Below are 16097 nucleotides of genomic sequence, written 5' to 3'. Positions count from 1 at the left end.
ACTTTTGATATACTTTTAAGAAGTATACTTAGAAAATAGTTTAGTTTTAAGATCCTTTAAAGTATGCTTTGAAAATAGTTCACTTTTGAAATACTTTTAAGAAGTATGCTTAGAAACAGAAAATGGTATACATTTCTTCTGGAGTAGGATGTACGTTTTCTATTATTATACAGCAAAAACAGTCAAAATAATTTAAAAGTACATTACAGGTTACATTTTTTAGATCCATCTCATTCTAATTATTCATGTCTATGAAAATGTATTATGGATTGCACATTGAATCTTTTTGTGTTACTGAAACTGTAACCTTAATTACTGCTAAAACATTCTGAAGCCCTATACTCTTATACCAATAATTATCAATTGGAGTATTAATGGAAAAAAAACGAAAAAGCTACTTGAGAATTTGAAGGTTATACTGTCAAACTGACTGAAGAACGAAATAACGACGTGAAATAATGAAGATAGTGTGGCTCATTGGCTAGTCAATTCCCATTAAGCAAGGTGGTAAATAGTGTTAAAATTTGCTGATAAGTTTGCCATTTGTTAGAAATACAAATGTAACTTCATGAATTTTGTTTTTTAAATGTGTCTGCTTAGAATGTAGTGTTTTGTTGCGTGGTAATTGTCATTGTTGTGCTGGTTTACCATTGTAACCATGAGTTAAATGACTGTTACGTTTAATGAGAAGAGCTGGATTCGTGAAAAATATATGCCTGTGTAGTTGGTAGCTTCTTTCAGAATCTGCAGTCTAACCATGTGATGCAAGGTCTGAGGGGCCCCTAAACATGTAAATTTATTAGTAATTCATAGTAAAATTAAATTTATTAAGTTTACTTCTTGAGGTACTTACATTAATTGAAAGTGCACTTGAAAGTATACTTTGAGGCTCTTTTGGAAGTATACTTCATGAACTGAAATTGCACTACACAGGTTACTTTAGAGTATTCCAAGGTATACTTTTAAGTACTTTAGGAAGTATACTTTATGAACTGAAAGTGCACTACACAGGCTACTTTACAGTATTCAAAAGTAAACATTAAAATACACTATAAGTGTACTTTAAAGTTTACTAAATGACCTAAAAAGTGGGCCAATTCAGTTTACTTAGTACAAAAATAGTATATAAATAAGTACACTGCTAGTATACTTTAAGTAACATGATAATAGTGTACTTTTTATACTAAGTATACTTACTAAATAAACTTGAAATATACTTATTTTTTGTAAGGGAAGCGCGCTCTGATGATTTGCTTGTTAAACAAACACTATTTTTTATTTGTAGTACATTGTAAGAGATATTAAATACCATCGGCATTCGGTTACAACAGGACTGTGATACGAGGCTTATTAGTAGGCTATTAGCGGCTGAATCTGCAATGTCCAGCAGCCATTAAGTCAGATCGGTAAAATGTTTGTACGTTTTTTTGGGTGAAAAAAAAAGCGTTTCAAATTTCAATTAGCCAATTTTCAGACGTTTTAGTCGAGTCTTGATCAACCAAAGAAAATCTTAGTCGGGGACCGCCCTACACCAAACCACACAAACTGAGACTGGAGGGACATATCAATTTGTAGTTTAAAGCTGAACTCACTTGGTGGTTGAATATATGTCTGAGTGACTTCCAAGTTCCTCTTCACTCTTCCTCCATCCCCACATTTCTATAGAAAATTACAACATGAATAAGAACATACATTGTTACATACATAAATACACAAAATGCCTTTGGGGCTTTGCTTATTGTCAATGTTTAGTTTGATCAGTCAGCAACTAAACCCTCTTATTTTGGTGCAATACAATGAGGAACTTGGTATTTAGCTTGAATAACCTCAGTGGATTTAAGAGATGTGATATTTTGGCATACTGTCACTTGATATAATGGACCAAGCACATGTACCTCACTGAAGCAGAGTTTGACAGAGCACTCCAGGTCCCAGTTAGTGGAAGCCAGGTCCTGCAGCTGCTCCAAGGAGAAGCTGACACGGGAGGTGTTTGGGCACACTGTGGCAGTGCAGGCTTCAGGCCTGAAGGGCATGTCTCGCACCACCGGGCACGAGCCCTTGGAGTGTACTGAGCAATTGATTACCTTAATGGTCAGCACGATCATACCCAGAGTCTGCCTTGAGATCTTAAGGGGGGAAGGGGTAGAGGGGGTTAAGTACTGTAAATCGTACGTATACTTTGACAAATATAGAAATGCATAGATAAAATCTAAATAAATGGACTACTTCGTTAATATGTTAATTTCATAGGTAAGCAAGTGGGATTCAAGGCTTTGAACTGGTTCAAGGAATGAAAACAAAAAACAGAAATAACATGTCACTAGAAACAAAACCAAAACAAGAAACATTGTATTTTTTTATCTTCTGGAACATAATGTTTTATTTGAAATAATGGTAACCAGTAAAAACATTAAATAATGTTATTTTATTTCGTATAACAAATTATAATATGCTTCCTAAAATCTTCTTGTTAACGTAAGTCACGTATTCTGATTAAATTTAACAATGGCAGGTATGGAGGATTATAGGGGCCTTCCGCCAACTTCCGTTGGCCAGTTACATCGAGCTACATGAACCACGTGATCACGTGTCGGCGAGATCAAAGCGTGTCGCAGCTCTCTTTTTCTATGGCTCTGGGTGGTGCCATATTGAATTAGTCAAAAGCAGAGCCATAGAAAAAGAGAGTTGCGACACGCTTTGATCTCGCTGTAGTTCCAAAAAAACCCACTGCTCTCAACTTTTTTGAGTGGTTTTCAATGGAGCTGGCCAACGGAAGTTGCTTTCTCAGGCAAATAACGAATGAAACAGGCTTGGTTGAAGAAATCCGATATTATGGCTATCTTCAGCTGGACCGTATCTACATAAGGCAGTCCTCCCTGACATTTTTTGGTGTAAATGGAGTGAACTACAACATTGTGAACACTCACTGCCAGTGAAACACAGGAAAAAAGCTAGAGCTTTTTTGTCACGTGGTTCCGGTAGCTCGCTGTAATAAAAAAAAAAAAGCCCCACTGCTGTCAACCTGTTTGAATGGTTTTCGGCGGGACAGACAGCAGCACCATTTCATTTCACGGATATTTTCGGTATATTAACACAATGTCAATTGGTTTCTGGTGTGTTGTATCATGTATGTCTGCTACTTTATTAACATGTATGTATAACATTAACTTATAATACATAACGCAATATTGTGAAGCAGAGCTAGAAATGGCTATGCTAGCAGTAGTCTTACCGACTGGCAACGTCAGAAAATAACGTTGCGACGACGTCGCGGTTACGGACTGGCAACGTCGGAAAATTACGTTGCTAGGAGGTTGCGGTTTCGGACTGGCAACGTCGGAAAATAACGTTGCCACGACGTTGCGGTTACGGACTGGCAACCCACAGATAGATGCACGGTCCCGCAACGTCGCCAAAGACGTTGCGGCAACGTATGTTTGGTCAACGAGTGACGTTGCGGCAACGTAAGGGCAACGTAACTGTGTTAGCTGGGTATATTGTTCCACTTAACGTTTAACCTTTGACTGTTGAAGTAAATGGGGCTTGTTCAACTTTTTTTTATTTATTCATCAGCCATCTTACAATTTACCACATTAACAACATTTATGTTTGTAGTACTTGATGCAAGTTGAATTTAACCATGATCACCAGCAACTGTTCAATAGAAAAAAATAGAACAGAATATTCAAGGCAACCAACTGCAATTCAATAAAATATTTTATTGTACAATATGTCCAGTGTTCTTCCACTCCTTTTGTTTGTAGTGAGCAGGTGATCTAAATGTCTGCTTTTCACAAACCTTAGACCACAGTAGTAGATGCATCTATTTGAGCTAACTAGCTAGTTATTGAGTGGACCTGAAATTCCTGCCGAGCGTTGCTGGACGATAGGGGACCCAAGGCTTTAATCTGCAATTCATTGTTGCTAGCTCTAATCAGTTGTACTATAGGCTAATAAGAGCAGATTCTGTAAACTGTGTATGCCAACGAACACCAATAACTAGAACTAATTTGACAGACTATAAACCAACGAACTTCTGGTTATGACACAGGTGCTCTCTAGCTAGCCACAGTAAGTGTTGCTTAGCTCTAGATAGGCCTACTAGACCCACAGTCTAGCGCTAACTGCATTTAGAATCTAACAAGCTATAATCTTACGAAAATATTTATCTAAAGCTGGCTATATGAAATACAACTCATAACAATTGATATGTGGTGGTTGAAATATGAAAAAATGCATGATTTTAATCAATTTACCAGGTAACTTGCTTCGGAGACACTGAAAATGAATGGGGTTCAACGGTGGAAAATATAATGTTTGGAACTATAGCTCGCGTGAGACACGCTTTTTTATTATTTATAATAATAAAAAATACATCATACTGAGAGCCTCGCTGAAATTATAGCAATGATATCGGCCCTGACTGACACAGACATCAATGAAAATGTGTTCACAATCCTCGGCGAGTTGGTGCAGCATAGGGGTGGGCAAATCGATCTAAAGTAGGCTATCGATAGTATCGATACAAACGTTGGTATCAGTATTGATTGATCTTGGCGTGATGAGATCGATACTTAAGTTTCAATTTCTCTTCTCTACATTCAGTACACAACTCCCTTTACATCATCATGGTTGTGCAAACACCGCCCCTTTAACTTTGTTCAAGCTCACTTTGCCCCTCCCCAGCTAGGCTGTTAGTTGTTGCTGGTGTGCACGTGCAGTAACACGACTCAGCAGCACACTATACTAACAGTATTTTTGTCCTGTGTTTTATTATGATCATAATTATGACCTATTCATTTAAGAAAAAATCACAAAATCCAGACAGCATGGGGGAGAAGGGGACAGTGGAGGGTGGCAGCAGCACTGATCATACAACAACCAGGGTGAGTGTGTGCATATCCGCGCGTCTTTTAAAGACGCCTTATCGGACGTGGCCCAATGGATATGCGCTGCTAACATGGGTGTGGTAGTGGGTGGAGTAAAGGAAGGTGGAGTGAGACGCCTTACGTCCCCGATAAATGAATGACGCGTGCTGCCCGATTGTCCTGCCTGAACTAGCTGCGCTTATTCATTTATTTAAGCTTTGTATTATATAATTATTTATGTATTCAAGTATTTAACCATTCAATTATTTTGTTATTTCGTTTTGGCCCCTATAATGCTCCATAGGCAGGCAGTGATAAAGCGTGACGCGAACTGTGGTGTGGTCTTCTACAATCAGAGGAGGTCAATATTATGCTATGTAGCTTTTAAATGTTGGTCTTAGACATCAAACTCATCATTAATTTAATTAATTAACGATCACTGCAGAGCACGAACTGATTGCGGCGCTTTGCGGCGCTTCACAACTTGTGTGGCATCAATAAAGACTATAGATTATAGAGTAAAATATCTATAAAAATAACTGTTTACAGCGTCTGAAAATTACTGTCATATCACACAGCCCTACATGGAATGTTAACCAGTATTTATTTGGTTCTAAACGGTTCAATCAAACAAACATTTTAAGGTTGAACGTAAAAACTAAAAATTCAAAAAACGATTCTGCTCAGAATAAACCAATTCAAAAACAAATCTGTTTTTAAGCCCTGGTGGTATCTCACCTCTGCGTAAATTCTCTTGTCGCTTTGGACCTTGGTGTTGGGGTCTAGGGGAGAGGAATAATCTGGGGAGGTATACAGCTGCATCAACAGGAGTGGCTCAGGGTGGCTGGGTGTGGTGAGGACTTGGTCCATGGAGGTAAACTGTGGGTCTAAATTGAACGAGTTATATAATTCAGACACAAAAATGCGAACACATTGTTTACTGCATTTAGTTCAAGCATCTATTGTTACCGAATGTGAAGAACATAGAATATTATCTTGCACAACACAGCACTATCATAAAGGCTCAATTCCCCCTTTCCAATTTCGATTTTTTGTCTTTCAAGGCCTTTTTAAACCAGTCTCATCTTCAATCTTCAGTCTCATTTTCATTATGCAACAACACATACTTCACTCATGTTGAATGAAATATTCTGCACAGTATTGTTGAATATTTCCTACAGTTCGGTTTGCATTTTGCACTTGTGACATTGCATATAACATTGCATGTACAGTAAAGGCCCCATAACCAAAATAGTTTACATTGTCAAATATATATGTAAATTCATTTGTATTTATACTATAAATATATCAATTCATTTTTATGTATACTATAAATAAATAAATATATGTTTGTTTATTTGCACCTTTAACATCATCCTTGTGACCAAGCACCAGAGTGATAGTAGAGCCAACTGGTTGAATCTCAACGTAGGAAGTGATGCTGCTGGATTTGAAATATTCCAGGGCTTTCCTCTGTACCTCCTCGGCTACGTCGCTGCTGGTCTGTACTGAGGGTGGGATTTTGTAGTTACTCATGCCCGTAACCTCAACCTCATTGTTGGACTAGGATAAATAAACAGGAGAAAAGAAATACAAATTCAAGAAATGTAAAGAGATCCAGTCAAGATTTAAGAATGGCATTAAATGTCATATTATGCACTACCTAGCTGGTTAATAGTTATGAGAAGGGCCATTCAGGTCAATTATTTAAACCGCTGATCCAATGAGCTATGTTAATACATCTGAATTCATCTGAATTTTTGGTTTTGTTGTATGATAAATGATCAAAGCTCTTAAACATGTATGGTTAAAGTTGACCATGTTTCATACTTACACCAAATTTGGTGTGCTCTATGTTGTGGATTGCCCAAGAGGTGCCTTTGGGTCCTCTAAGAAATAAACCGATCATCTTGTCTGTGATAACATTCACTGACACATAACTGCAACAACATTAAAAAAAAAGATTTTCAACAACATAGGATCATATCAATGTCATGTTCATAATGAATAGGCTGCTATGGAGCTAACGTCAAACTGTTTCTTATGATAAATGCTATTGAGCAAACAATCAACTGTTTCTTACAAAACTGTAAACTGTAAAACATCGGGCATTAATTGGCATCAGCCAATAAATGGTTCCAGGATAACCATTTTTATATACCAATGTATGGGGTCTTAGTAAATACATTAAAATCATAATGTTTGAAAACAAATCTTTGCACTGTATCTTACCGAACACTGCTAGTCTCTGGTATGTTAACGATGTGCAATTCCGCAGCACCCTTCTCTGGTTGGGTGGAGCAAGACTTAAGTTGTTTTGGCTCCAATTCCAACACCACAAAGTGTTTTAAGTTAGGATCCTCATTTTCAAGTTTACATGAGGTGGAGATGGGGAGTTTAGTTCCTAAAGGAATAAATTGTCGATTACTTAAATCACATGCTAAAGCTGCCCTGTAAAGATCTACAACAACTTAAGATCCCACAACTCTAAAGCCTCAATACTCCAAGTGTTGGCAGAGATCAGTCAAAACATATTTAGCTTGGGTCATAGTTTTTATTTATTTAATATAATTAAGCAAAAGATATACATGAATTGTATGTATTTTTGATTAGACCCAATAATGGCATTTCTAAAAAGTTTTTGGTGAAAAAAGAACAATGACATGTGATGAAGCACGGTCAAGATTGTTTCCTTTCATCCACTTCAGCTGGTTAAGGATTATGATCAGATTCAACTCTGCCTCTGTCTCACCTCAGTCAGTGTCAATGAACACTCAGAAAGGAGATATGGTGTAACACTACTAAAAGTGAATGGATTACGATTATACATGCAGTATGTACATACAGCCGTGCTCAAATTTGTTGGTACTCCTACACAAGAAAAATGCGCAATTTCCTCTGAAATAAACTGAAACTGACAGAAGTAATTGCCATCCACCATTGTTTATTCCATATTTAATAGAACTTTTCTTTTGATTTAGTTTCAATGTAATTTTAGAAATAAAACAAATGAAAATGGCATGGACAAAAAATGATGGGACCTCAACCTAATATGTAGTTACACAACCTTGGCAATCACTGCAATCAAAAGTTTTCTGTAGCTCTCAATGAGACCTGCACTTGGTAGTCTTGCCCACTCTTCATGAGCAAACTGCTACAGCTGTCTCAGGTTTGATGGTTGCCGTCTCCACACTATAAGTTTACCGTAATTTTCGGAAAATAAGCCATGGCTTGTACTCCGATTTTACAGTTTTCTTGTGCTAGTGAGGCTTATATATATACATATATTTGAATTGAAAAGGTAAAGGCTGTGGAAGTATACCAGACATTGTTAAGATACTCTGATGTCTGTTTGAGGTTTTATATTCATACAAATATTATAAAAGTCTACATTAAAAAAATGGTGTGGGTAGTTTTCACCCAGTCCCTAACGCAATGCTGCAAAGTAGCGTCTTCAGAATGTGAGACGAATGTCGAATATGAAACTAATATTAGTGTGAATTGCTGCACACCTTGGATGACTAAAGTTGTACTGATTTCTCCGCCATGTGTTTCAGAACAGAGCAACGTAATATGTTGTTTGTTGAAAACGAATTCAACCCAAGGGCTCTTTCGTGATGTTGTTGATTACGTTACTGTTGATCATCTGTCCATCATCGTATAAAGCCCGCCCTGGCAATTACATTGGTCCGCCCAGATCCTGGTTTTATGTAGTTGTTCCCAATACGAGACCCTCCAGACCCAACTTCCCGACCACATTTTTTTGTGGGCGGGGAGAAGTTGGGCTGGCAGCCAAGCTCGGGTGGTGTAATAATCGCGCGACGCAACGAATCAATAATGAAATTCGTTGCCAACGCTTTTAACAATCGATTTAATTGATTCGTTGTTGCAGCCCAAGACAAGACCAAAGTGATCTTTGTGTTTTGTCATTGTGAATTGAGCTATCATCGCCAGTGGCAAATTTAGTGATTTGGGGGGCCCAGGCGAAGATGGGGACTCCTATTCTCACTCGTTTCAATACGTATGATAATGATTAATATAATAATAATAATAAATAGAGAGGGTACAATTTCTAGAGAAATTGCAGGGTGTGCTTGCGTTGGTTGTAGAAGGGTCCGTTTATTAACTGTAGCCTAATTTTTACAACTGTATATTTTATATAAAAATGCGTATGCATATACTATTTATGAAGATTGCATAGATGTAAAAGCATACCATTGTTGCTACTCATTCACAATTCAAAATACAAAAGTGAAGTGTTGAATGAACGGTTGTCTTATTTACCCTGCAAGAGGGAATATTGATAAACTATAACAGCTTCAGTTGAAAAGTTGGATTAGACAAAGATATTGGGCAATCCGGTGTAAAACAGTGCTAACCTCTATGACACCTTTCAAGCATATTTTCAAGCATTTAGCCTACTCATATCGCATTAACATTAAGAACCCCCTTTGAAACAAGCTATTGTACAACTTTGTCAGCGGCAGTATTTCAGAGGAATCGCGATTCAAACAATACCATCTGCTGACTGAAAATATGCCCCCAAAAACGTAAATAAGCTTGACATTTATTTAGGGGGAAATGGCTAATTAAAAAAAAGTTTGCTGGAAGCATTTATTGTCAGTAACAATGCCAAATTTGGTCTCATTATAGAGACCTGCGTGGAGAACATAGTTAATATAACTAGAGACAGCTACTTCTGTCTTCCAAGATGGCGTCCCCATTCATTTCTATGAGAAGTGCTCAGTTGTCGCAGTGAGGCAAGCGAGAGCTCCTAATGGACCGCGCCATCTTTCCAGACTGACTCGTCTGGTCTTGCGCAGAAGCTTGTTCCTAGCTCCAAAACTCGTGCATGCTTGCAACTAGCTGTATACGTTATATTTTGCGACAACCAGTCGCGAGCTTGTGAGCTGGAGCTAAGGCATTGCAGAAAACTGTCAGAATGTGGTCCAAGTCCGATCAAGAAGCAGATAGCCTACATGTGAACTTTCCGAAAATCAATATTAGTACTGTAGTATTATACGTGCAGGGCCTATACGTTGTTCTTTTTGCTTCATGTTTATAGTTTAACTGCTTATGTTTTGTGTCGGATAAATAAACTGTAAACCTGAATATCTGGCTCCGTCGTTGTTCTAGCTTTGCAAAGCAAATTAAGCCTATACCTTTGTAACTATTATAATGATAAATATAGCTGCAAGCAGCAATGGAGGGGCCAAGCAGTCCAGAGCAGGACAAGGCCTCCATAGCACATGCGCAACAATGAAGTCACAGCAACCTGTTGCACTCATGCAACACACCAAGTTTGGTTGAAATATCTGTTTGCGTTCAAGAGTACTGAGTGTTCAAATTTTTATTTTTTTCTGGTATAACACCACAGGCCTCCTCTGCTCCTCATGGGAACGAAGGAACCGAAGTTTGGTGATGATCAGACACATTTTTGCTGAGTTATGCTCTCACGTGTCTTTTGCAGCTTCGCTGCCGCCTTTGATCAGCTCTAACGAACAAACGGTTTTGAAAATGGAAAATCCATGCAACACCTTTGTGAAGCTTGGTCTGAAGATCATCTGTGCCAAATTTAGTCAACATTGGACAAAATTTGGGGTGCGTGCAAAAGGTTTTTACACTTTTCCATGAAATCCAAAATGGCGGCCGCGTCAATTCGGTTATTATGAAATATTATCAATGGCCAGGCTTGATATCTCACAAGACATCAAAAGACAAAGAAATTACTTTATTAAGGTAAACACTTCCATAGTTATTAGCCAAAACACGTTTATGCTTCCGGCCACGCCCCCTTTAAGTCACATGACACCATTTTTGGAGGACATCCTTAGAATAAAGTTCCGAGTAGGCCTAATAACTTTGGTGTCACTGCTTCAAAGAACTGCTGAGATATGGCTTCACTTCCTGTTTGGCGGCTTTTCTGCAGAATTTGATTGGCTCTACTGGACAAACGGTTTGGTAAATCAAATATCCTTCGATAACTTTTGTGAGGCTTGGTCTGAAGATCATCTGTGGCAATTTTGAAGAAGATTCGACAAGAATTGTAGGAGAAGTAGGCTTTCAAAGGTTTTTGATAAAACCGGAAATAGCGGAAAATCTGTATACCGGAAATTGACGCCATGGTGTGCATTGAACTCGGCGTGATCCAGGGAATCCAGTGGTACCTCATTTTTGAAAATGGGTCATACGGTTCAAGAGTTGCGTGTGTAAACACAACTCAAACTTTGACCCGTTGGTGGCGCTAGAGTGCCAAAGCATGGGACATGAAACTTTGTGAATTGGACCAGGGGACTGTCCCCAATGAGTGTGCCAAATTCGCTTCGCTGCTTGGCCCCTAATAATAATAATAAATATAACTGCAAGCAGTAATGGCGGATTCCTCCAAACACTGCGAACCATTGAAAAATGTTTATTTTTGACAAATTGTAACTGTATAGAAAAATGTATGCTGCAGAATTACCAATGGCATACCAAATCTGAAATGCAATACCATCAAGATCCACAAGGGCCTTTATTTCAAGCCAGTAAGTGAAGGAAGGGGGCTTGGTGAGCTTATCCATTCCAGAAAGCCTTGTATCTTTATGCATTAAGGCGTGGCCTGTAGCGCCACCTATGGGTAATGGTGGGCCATTTGTGGTGTGGTAGTTACTCTTGGCCTATACTATTAATGTTTCAGGATTTTAAAAACTTTTTACCATTGCATATAAAATCGGAAATGCAATACCAACAGGATCCACATGGGCTTTGGGTAAAGTGTGGTAGTTACTCTTGGCCTGTACTGTCAATGTGTCAGGATTTGGAGACCTTTTTACTATTGCATACAAAGTAGGAAATGCAATGACACCAAGGTCCTCAAGGGCCTATGCTGATATTCAAGGAATGAGTGGGGGCTTGGTCAGCCCACACAGTCCTGATATGTTGCGTGTGTGTCTTGCCAAGCCCGCGCGTGTCAAGGGAAGAATGAGTGTCTGAGAATTTGGAGCATGCGCGGGGAGGAGCAGGGGACACATTTCATTGTAAATTTCCCTAGAAATTAGCCAAGCATGCATGTTTCAAAGATTCACCAAAAATCGACCTTTCATCTTAGAGTCAACTTTTTCTCAGATTTGTGTACTAAACATTCTCAAGAGTCTTCATATGAACTTGTTTGACTGGCTTACGTGTAAAGCATTGCGAACCATTGAAAAATGTATATTCTTGACAAATTGTAACTGTATAGAAAAATCAATGCTGCAGAATTTCCAATGGGATACCAAATCTGAAATGCAATAACATCAACATCCACAAGGGCCTTTATTTCAAGCCAAGAAGTGAAGCGCTTTAATCTTCACAAGAAGTGAAGTGCTTTGTGCTTTAGGGCGTGGCCTGTAGCGACACCTATTGGTAATGGTGGGCCATTTGTGGTGTGGTAGTTACTCTTGGCCTATACTATCAATGTTTCAGGATGTTTTTAACTTTTTACCATTGCATACAAAATCGGAAATGCAATACCAACAAGATCCACATGGGCTTTTGTTAAAGTGTTGTTGTTACTCTTGGCCTTTACTATCAATGTTTCAGGATTTGGAGAACTTTTTACCATGGCAAACAAAATCTGAAATGCAATACCATCAAGATCCACATGGCCATTGCAAAAGACCAAGGAACACTCTCCTGAAATGTTGCGTGTGCGTCTTGCCAAGCCCGCGCGTGTGTCAAGGGAAGACCTATGGGTAATAGTGGGCCATTTGTGGTGTGGTAGTTACTCTTGGTCTATACTATCAATGTTTCAGGATTTTTATAACTTTTTACCATTGTATACAAAATCGGAAAAGCAATACCAACAAGATCCACATGGGCTTTTTGTTAAAGTGTTTCTTTGCCTATACTATCTATGTTTCAGGATTTTGAGACCTTTTTACCATTGCATACAAAATCGGAAATGCAATACCAACAAGATCCACATGGGCTTTTGTTAAAGTGTTTCTCGGCCTACACTATCAATGTTTCAGGATTTGAGACCTTTTTACCATTGCATACAAAATCGGAAATGCAATACCATCAAGAGCCACATGGGCCTTTGCTAAAGACCAAGGAATGAGTGGGGGCTTGGTCAGCCCACACTCTCCTGAAATGTTGCGTGTGCGTCTTGGCCGCGCGTGTGTCAAGGGAAGGCTGAGTGTGTGTGAGATTTTGGAGCACGCGCGGGGAGGAGCAAGGGAGACATTCATTGGAAATTTGCCTAGAAATTAGCCAAGCAAGCATGTTTCAAATATTCACCAAAAATCGACCTTTCATCTTACAGTCAACTTTTTCACAGATTTGTGTTATGAACATTCTCAAGAGTTTTCATATGAACTTGTGATTGAATCAGAGTATCAGTTTTTGAATGGCTGATGTGTAAAGCATAATTTTAGCGTTAGCGATAAGTTCAATTTGCTTTATATCAATCATTTTTTGAGATATGAATTTGCCTTTGCACATGGTAACATGTTGTAGTGTCTTCCTCCGATCTACCAAGTTTAGTGTTGATATCTCAAAGATTTGCTGAGACATGACTTCACATCCTGTTTGGCGGCTTTTCTGATGAATTTGATTGGCTGTACCGGACAGACGGTTATGAGGATCAAAATTCCTTTGATAACTTTTGTGAGGCTTGGTCTGAAGATCATCTCTGGTGATTTTGAAGAAGATATGACAAAAATTGTAGGAGGAGTAGGCTTTCAAAGGTTTTTGATAAAACCGGAAATGGCGGGAAATCTATATAACCGGAAATTAACGCCATGGTGTGCGTTGAACTCGGCTTGATCCAGGGAATCCAATGGTACCTCATTTTTGAAAATGAGTCATACGGTTCAAAAGTTGCGTGTGTAAACACAAGTCCAACTTTGACCCATTGGTGGCGCTAGAGTGGTCTAATGGGAGACATGAAACTTGGTGTAGGTATAGAAGAAACTGTCCTTAATGAGTGTGCCAAATTTCACAAAAAGTTGTCGATGGGGTCTAGGGGCTGCCATTGACTCCCATGGTACAAGAATTACAAATAATAAAACCACCAATAACAATAGGTTTCCTCCTTACGGAGGAATCCTAATAACAATAGGTGCCTCGCAGCTTCGCTGCTTGGCCCCTAATAAAACTAACAATAACAATAGGTGCCTCGCAGCTTCGCTGCTTGGCCCCTAATGAGTGTTGTTTACTATTACTAGCTTATTGTTAATGCCATTGTTGTGGTGTTAACTGACCTAAAGTTCTAACAATAAAACAACCATAACAATATTGACGTTATCAGACATGATTTATTCATCTTTGTCTTTGCCTCAGAATAACATGTCAACAATATATAATGACGCCGTAACATGCCACGATATTATAACTAATTATATTAGGCTATAATTACGTTTGTCATGCCATGAGCATAATAGCGTTCATTACAAAATGGTTAAATCTGCTTTAAAATAACTGAAATTAACTGTACAAACAACTGTCATGTATGTGCAACAATTTGTAAAACGTGCTAAAATTAAGGCAGGCAGCTGTAGATGATCAAATCCTTTCTCCTTGTTCTCATTCAGCTCAGGTAAATCAGCGATTTGCTGATGCTCCCTTTTGTGCTCGTTCATTGTTCGTATCCACGAGCACGTTTCCAGGCAACTTTTCTTGACGTAAGCAAATAAATGGGCTGCTAGTTTACCCATTTCGGATTGGTTTCAATCTAAGCAAAAATCAGGAAAAATTATGAAAAAGCTAGTATTATGAGCCAGGTTCGAGAATCGAACAAAAAAAAAAATATTGGGGGAGATAGTTTTAGATATGTTGACTGGAGTTAATAGAATAAAAACGACCGGACGAGTCGGGTAGAAAATCGGAAATGCGATACCACCTACATCCACCGGGGCTGTTGCCTCAAGCCATGAGTGTATGGCTTGAGGCCTCCGGCCTCATTCCCTCCCGTCTCATGCTTCTACTTTTCAAAATAAAAGCTTGTCTGGTCCGCTATTTCTCCTTTCTACTTTGGTGTACGTGTTTTTTTTATTAGCTAGACTACAAACTAAAAATCCATTCTAGCAGTCTGGGAGGCCCGGTTGAGTTTAGGCGTCACAACAACGGTTGAGGTTAGGATTAGTTTAAGGCCAGGAGTCGTAGCAGAGGTCGAGGTTAAGGTTAGGCACAACCACGACGGTTGGTGGACAATGATGGTCGGTACAGCACACCGTGCATTTTGTCATCTGCGGTGTCTTCTTTTTTTTAAAGACACTGATGTGTACCTTAAGGAAAATCACAAAAAGAAACCATCAAAGTCTGCAACCATAAATAGCTCTAGGTAACGTTAGCTAATATTTGCTAACAAATGTCAGCATAAAACGCTGATGCAGTCATCGCAGGTTTCATAAAATATACGTTAACATCAGGGAAAACATCCAGAAATCAGCAAACTATATGGATTAAAAAAAGTAAAATTTTAAGTTTTCAATTTATTGCACAAACGTGCTCACAAATTTACCTTTAACTCCATAATTCGCGATTTGGTATTTTTGACCCTCTGCATTTACCGTTGGACAGCTTGGGCATGAGACGGGAGGGCATGAGACGGGAGGCTGCAGGCTGCAGCCATACCCATCTCCCTCAAGCCGAGAGTCGAGGGGTGGGGGCTTGGTGGAGAAGCTGACCCCGATAAATTGTGCAACGAGCAAGCTAGCCTACAGTAGCTGTTGTTGCTAGCCAAACTTCACTAAGCAGCACTTGTGCTAGCTGCCGCATCATTGGATACCAGTGGAGAGAAAAATGACGTTTCCTTCAGTAGTTTCAGTTTGGCAACTACTTGTTTACTCTCCTCTTGTCTTTCTCTTTTGTGCTCCGCTTGGGGAGTTGCGTTTCATTTAGCAAATTGTTTTTTGCATTCACTTCACTCTTCTACTGTCTCATATTGACCAACTGAAATGACGTGCTTTGCTGTGCAGTTGCTGCAATCGATGGAATAGTCCACAGTAGAATGGGGTGGGAGGGGAAGCCTGCGTTGACACAAATAGAATAAACGATCTGTTGGTACTTTGTTGATACTTTTGGGGAAGGTTTGGCTTTTAATTGATTTGTGTTATTATTAATATAGTTATTATTGATCATATAGTATTTTTATGGAGTCTTTCAAGGGGCCCCAGGCGGCTGCCTACTTTGCCTAATGGGTAAATCCGCCCCTGATCATCGCAGCACGTCCAGTCTGAAATACCACTTGATGGCCAAGCACAC

The 16097-nt window shown here is 39.0% G+C and overlaps 1 protein-coding gene across 2 annotated transcripts in view; it reads right to left on the bottom strand.

Annotated features, from left to right (window-relative positions):
* eng (endoglin) overlaps positions 1 to 16097 on the bottom strand; it is a 100612-nt gene that overhangs the window by 16464 nt on the left and 68051 nt on the right. For both annotated transcript variants that reach the window (XM_084694125.1, XM_084694124.1), the window contains exons 6-11: positions 7101 to 7272; positions 6703 to 6808; positions 6233 to 6431; positions 5607 to 5755; positions 1896 to 2126; positions 1593 to 1659 (exon numbers count right to left, since the gene is read on the bottom strand). In XM_084694125.1, coding sequence (XP_084550251.1) covers positions 1593 to 1659; positions 1896 to 2126; positions 5607 to 5755; positions 6233 to 6431; positions 6703 to 6808; positions 7101 to 7272 — 924 coding nt within the window. The remainder of the gene's footprint in view (positions 1 to 1592; positions 1660 to 1895; positions 2127 to 5606; positions 5756 to 6232; positions 6432 to 6702; positions 6809 to 7100; positions 7273 to 16097) is intronic.

The sequence above is a fragment of the Hypomesus nipponensis genome, chromosome 27 (genome assembly GCF_054491055.1).
Source record: "Hypomesus nipponensis isolate SF chromosome 27, ASM5449105v1, whole genome shotgun sequence".
Classification (NCBI taxonomy): Eukaryota; Metazoa; Chordata; class Actinopteri; order Osmeriformes; family Osmeridae; genus Hypomesus; species Hypomesus nipponensis.
Note: the sequence above shows the minus strand (reverse complement) of the source record. Positions and strands in the feature narration are given on the sequence as shown.